Source organism: Ischnura elegans, chromosome 1 (assembly GCF_921293095.1).
Source record: "Ischnura elegans chromosome 1, ioIscEleg1.1, whole genome shotgun sequence".
Lineage (NCBI taxonomy): Eukaryota > Metazoa > Arthropoda > Insecta > Odonata > Coenagrionidae > Ischnura > Ischnura elegans.
In genome coordinates this window covers 145,983,786-145,989,024 of record NC_060246.1, presented here as the reverse complement: position 1 = coordinate 145,989,024, position 5,239 = coordinate 145,983,786, and the positions used below count along the sequence as shown (strand labels likewise).

General features: G+C 40.2%; 1 protein-coding gene across 2 annotated transcripts; it reads left to right on the top strand.

Annotated features, from left to right (window-relative positions):
* The first annotated feature begins 1,700 nt into the window (after positions 1-1,700).
* On the top strand, positions 1,701-5,020 carry LOC124171710 (actin-5C). 2 transcript variants are annotated; one of them, XM_046550985.1, is made up of 5 exons: positions 1,701-1,818; positions 3,085-3,234; positions 3,338-3,577; positions 3,657-3,795; positions 3,882-5,020. In XM_046550985.1, exons 2-5 carry the CDS (start codon positions 3,109-3,111, stop codon positions 4,505-4,507), a joined length of 1,131 nt encoding a protein of 376 aa, XP_046406941.1. In that variant the 5' UTR covers positions 1,701-1,818; positions 3,085-3,108; the 3' UTR covers positions 4,508-5,020. The 2 variants fall into 2 exon arrangements, with proteins under 2 accessions (XP_046406941.1, XP_046406946.1); XM_046550990.1 differs by lacking the exon at positions 1,701-1,818 and adding an exon at positions 2,751-2,855.
* Positions 5,021-5,239: the final 219 nt, after the last annotated feature.

The window sequence follows — 5,239 nt, the reverse complement described above, 5'->3', positions numbered from 1 at the left end:
TATTGGAAAATAATTGGGAGGCTAGGATCGGGTGCAAATAAACAAACATAATAAATTTAAACAATGTTTCTCAATTCATTTTTAATGCTACGATAATGTTGGTGCTATTCACTAATTGAAAAGATGAAGAGGTTTGGGGGATACCTACTTAAATGAATCCCGTATACTCATTCCATTTAAAACAAAATCTATCTATGGTAATTGATCATTTATCATGGTGATAGCATTTTTTCAAACTCATGCATTCTTTTGGTCATTTAAACATTTTAATAATGACATGAAATTTGCTCATTTTGTACGAGTGCTTATATTTCTCTTAATTTCTACTTCTTTTTTTACGAAACTTCCGGGAAACTAATTATCTTGCGAGACCACATCCATGTCTTGGAACGAAATATCTGTTGCTTTTATGTCTCTCAACCGATAAAACCCGAGACGTAAAACTTGTATTGCGATTCATCCCAAATGAGCGAAAGCATTATTTATCAATTATATGTGTTGCGAAAAGTGAGAAATTTACTTTCAGCTACCCCTCTGATGAAAGCTCGGAAAGGACGCATTTTGTTTAAATATAACCCTTTCACAGACATACCTTAGGCATATGCCATAATTAATTTGATCGCCTTTATATAGGGCGGGTCATCTTTCGAATATGAATATAAGTTCCCAGCTTCGGTAACTTTTAACGGAGCTCTTCGAACGCTCTTTCCTACTCATTATGACGTTCAGAGCTGCTACCTACGAGTGTCAGCGGAAATTTGTCTGTGAATCGGTTTGTCTTTACTCGAGGAAAAAGAAAAAAAAACACGATAAGTCCTCAGAGGAATGGATGTGGATAGAGGCTTGAAATTGCCTTCAGTATTCTATGTTGCCAGAATAAGTGAATTTTTGAACTTAATAAGTTTACCTCCGACAGTTGTCGCCATGGCTGATGTCAATACTATATTGTTTGAGAACTCTTATGAATTCTTGAACTTATATGAATCCTTTTAGTCATTAATCTGCGGGATGCGTAAGATTATTACCTCATGTTTTGTACTGATTTAGTTCATGATTGTTCGCAACGTCTTCCGTTGAAAAATTTTCCCTCTTTTTGGAGCATTTAGAGCAACATGGTCATCTGTGCTTTTAAATAACTATCAACCTCAGAAACTATAATTCCTTTTAAACTCTGTATTATGAGCCTTTTTTCCTTTTCAAGTACATGTGCTGACGAGAGAAGACGAAATTCGTGGACAGCGTTCAATAATAAGTGGAAGAATTTTAGTATACATCTTCAATATCAAGCTATGGCATACACGGAGAGAGTAATTTTATAATTTTTTGACATAAAATTGTATACTAAATAAGTTCGTATAATATAAGTATTTCTTAAACATGTAACGCTACTTCGAACTGAATATTTCACCCAATACGTGTCATCAAGCCAGCGCTCGAGCTCCCAGCCAGCCAATCACGGTGTCTTTCGGTTTTATACCCATATATGGCACGTACCGTTCTCAGAAGAAGGGAGGGGGCAAAGGACGAGTCCAACGTGTGAAGGGGGGGAAGGGTAAGATATTTAAATTTATAGCGTTTATTTTAACCATAAATAGCTATATATCGTATATAAATATTGTTAAAATAATTTTTATACTGTATTTGTTCTTTAAAAATAGTTTTTAAATCATTTTGATTTAAATCCACATCTTTGCTTTCAGCCTTCCCTCCCTTGGGCGAGTCCATTTCGGCGAGGATCTTTGCCCGACACGGACTGATCGCTCACTTGCGGCAAATTTGTTCTGTGGTCAACAGACGTGAAGTGCTCGTCTCTTTAAGGTAAGTCATTGTGATTAATATTTAGTATCTTGTTTCTGTTAGCGTTAATTGTTATCTGCAGTTGTATGTTTTGCGGGTACATATTCAATTTAAGGATTTGTGTCGTATTATTGGAAGTAGTCGCCATTGTTTTAACTCGTAGTGGCTCGCCTCGTTTCATTGATCATTTCCCTCAGAATGCGGTAAATTTTGATGTCTTTGATGTGCATTTCCAATTTCTATTGAAATTTCGTTGTATAACTCGTCGAAGCGTATTAACAGGTAGCTGTGATCGTTGGCAGGTGGTTGTGTCTAAATATAGGCGAAATACTCCATTGACAGTGTGGTGCTGAGAGGATCGTGTTATTGGCGGTAGCGGTTTTCAGCATTTCTTTTCTTAACAAATTTGTCTGTGTGCAGCATTTTAAAGTTGTGAACTATTGTTTGACAAAGAGGGTGTGTCTCAGTCTGGGTTCAACTTTTCAGCCACGGCTTCTGTTAATGCTGCGTTTTCTTTCTTGTTGAGGAATATTATTTCAATGCATCATCATAAGTTCCAAGCGCAGTATTTTCTTTGTATTATCATATCTAGAAGTTTTCGTTTGTTAGTTAAGATACCAAGAGTTGAGTTCTGTTTGAAGGAGACTGTTGTAATGGTTAGTTCTTGGGTATAGATGTCTCATGTTATTATATTTTATCGTGTTATAAGTTTCCAATTTCACAATCGTTGCTGACAAATGGATTGGTGAGTGACCGGCATTTCATTTCGTTCACCGGCATGGCGGCGACGTACGCGTTCCACGCTGCTCGAGCTTATTCCATATATGGTAAAGGAAGCTGCGATTGGCTGAAGGCGCCATGCCCTTATTAGCATTACGTAGGTGGGATGAGGGATGGAAAGGGGGGCGAGGGGTGCTCGTCTGGAGGGAGAGCGGGGCGAGGGGAGGGGCTTTCCCGTGCTGTGGTCGTTATATATTAGTCAGACAACCACCGGCTCGAGTACCAGTGCAGTGTAATTTCTTGCCGGCGTAGGCGTAGTCAACACTTGGAAGCCACCCGTAAGTTTTCGAGATTACTAAGTTCTGTGGGAAAGTGAAATAGTTAATACGTTAAAGTGAGGTGCATTGTGAAAAGGTTTCATCGCGAGTGCCGAAAGGATAACTTAGTTACTTAGTGTGTCGCGGTTATTTAGGCCTTGGGAGTTGTGCGAGTTCTATCGATTTTTGGTGGATTATTAAGGGTTTTCAGTTGTGATATCAGATATTAATTTCAGACATTTAATTTCAGTTTGAATAAACTCTACTAACCAAAATGTGCGAAGAAGAAGTTGCTGCCCTGGTCGTGGACAATGGGTCCGGTATGTGCAAAGCAGGTTTTGCAGGTGACGATGCACCACGTGCAGTATTTCCTTCCATCGTTGGAAGGCCCAGACATCAGGTTTGTTAATTTTCATGTCTAGTTCAATCTTCTCTTCCAGTTTTGTGTTGAAAAATACGCTGTTGTTGGATTGGTGTTGATGGTTAATTTTTTCTCTAAATAGGGAGTGATGGTGGGGATGGGTCAGAAAGACAGTTACGTTGGAGACGAAGCACAGTCAAAGAGAGGTATCCTTACCCTCAAGTATCCCATTGAGCATGGAATCGTTACCAATTGGGATGACATGGAAAAGATTTGGCATCATACCTTCTACAATGAGCTGCGTGTCGCCCCTGAGGAACACCCGGTGCTGCTCACAGAAGCTCCTCTTAATCCTAAGGCCAACAGGGAGAAGATGACCCAGGTAAAGAGGTCAACATATTCGCGAGTATTCACGCACGGCATTTCTATCAGAATTCTAATATGATCTTTCTGATTCGCAGATTATGTTCGAGACTTTCAACACCCCCGCCATGTATGTCGCTATTCAGGCTGTGCTATCGCTGTATGCTTCAGGAAGGACCACGGGTATTGTCCTGGATTCCGGTGACGGTGTATCTCATACCGTTCCTATCTATGAAGGTGCGTTGCTAACACTGACGCCGTAACATTCAGGGATATCGTCTGTCGTGGATTCCATATTAATTAAAAATTCTCCTTATTTATAGGATATGCCTTGCCTCATGCTATCCTGCGTCTGGATCTTGCTGGGCGTGACCTTACTGACTACCTGATGAAGATCCTGACTGAGCGAGGCTACAGTTTCACGACCACGGCTGAGCGTGAAATCGTGAGAGACATCAAGGAAAAGCTCTGCTATGTAGCCCTTGACTTCGAACAGGAAATGGCCACTGCGGCATCATCATCATCCCTGGAGAAGTCATACGAGCTTCCCGATGGACAAGTTATCACCATTGGCAACGAGCGATTCCGTTGCCCAGAGGCCCTTTTCCAGCCCTCTTTCTTGGGTATGGAAGCTTGTGGAATCCACGAGACGACCTACAACTCCATCATGAAGTGTGATGTTGATATCCGTAAGGATCTCTACGCTAACACCGTCCTCTCTGGTGGTACTACCATGTATCCTGGTATCGCCGACAGGATGCAGAAGGAAATCACCGCTCTTGCGCCATCGACCATGAAGATCAAAATTATTGCCCCACCCGAGCGTAAATACTCCGTATGGATCGGTGGATCAATTCTTGCTTCTCTATCTACATTCCAACAAATGTGGATCAGCAAACAGGAGTACGATGAGTCTGGTCCTTCCATTGTTCATAGGAAATGCTTTTAAATACTTTTTTGTTTTTTTCTTCAAATGGATCCACATTATCTTGTTCATCTGCTCTTGAAAATTAATTCCAGTACTAGGAAACTACTTGACAAGACAAATTAAGCATGGTGCGATTTACTCATGAAGTACCTTTAATTGTGTTAATTTGAATTGTTAAGGGTTGACTGCATGCCTACCATTAAGGCGAACTTACCTATTTCTGGCTACTTGTGTTATGGATCTTAGCCCTGTGAATTGGCTTGTGACCATGCTAAATTTGTCTGTTCAAAGCTTTCATTTGGAGGTGTTATTTGGATATGGAATTATGATGTGGACTGTAATATAAGTTTTGTAAGCATTTTTCAGGGAATTTTTCATATGTCAAAGTTTGTGGCTGTTTCTGTCAAAAATGAGGTTGCTGCCTTGTGGTAGTTCCTACCAAAGTGATCACTTAATGTGCTAGGCCAAAGTATTAATTTATTCCCATTGCCATACTGGAAATTGAGTGGGATAATAAAGAAAGATAAAAACTGATGTAATTTCGTTTTAGTTTCGAACCATGTTGCCTGGAATCATAAATTTTTAAGTTACAGCACCGCCTATCCTATTATCTTCGGAAGATGACGTTTTGTACTATATAGCGCTGTGTGTAATAAATTATTATAAAATACCAAAGCCTTTTCATTTACGCAAGCAAACCTTCCGCAATAGCGTTAGTCATTTGATGGCGATAGTGGCGCCGGCCTGCAACTG

Excerpts from the sequence above, each read along its gene's own strand:
- LOC124171710 (XM_046550985.1), top strand. The coding sequence starts at position 3,109 with ATGTGCGAAGAAGAAGTTGCTGCCCTGGTCGTGGACAATGGGTCCGGT. Across the intron at positions 3,235-3,337 it reads TTGGAAGGCCCAGACATCAG|GGAGTGATGGTGGGGATGGG; the intron begins GTTTGTTAATTT and ends TTCTCTAAATAG. Across the intron at positions 3,796-3,881 it reads TACCGTTCCTATCTATGAAG|GATATGCCTTGCCTCATGCT; the intron begins GTGCGTTGCTAA and ends CCTTATTTATAG.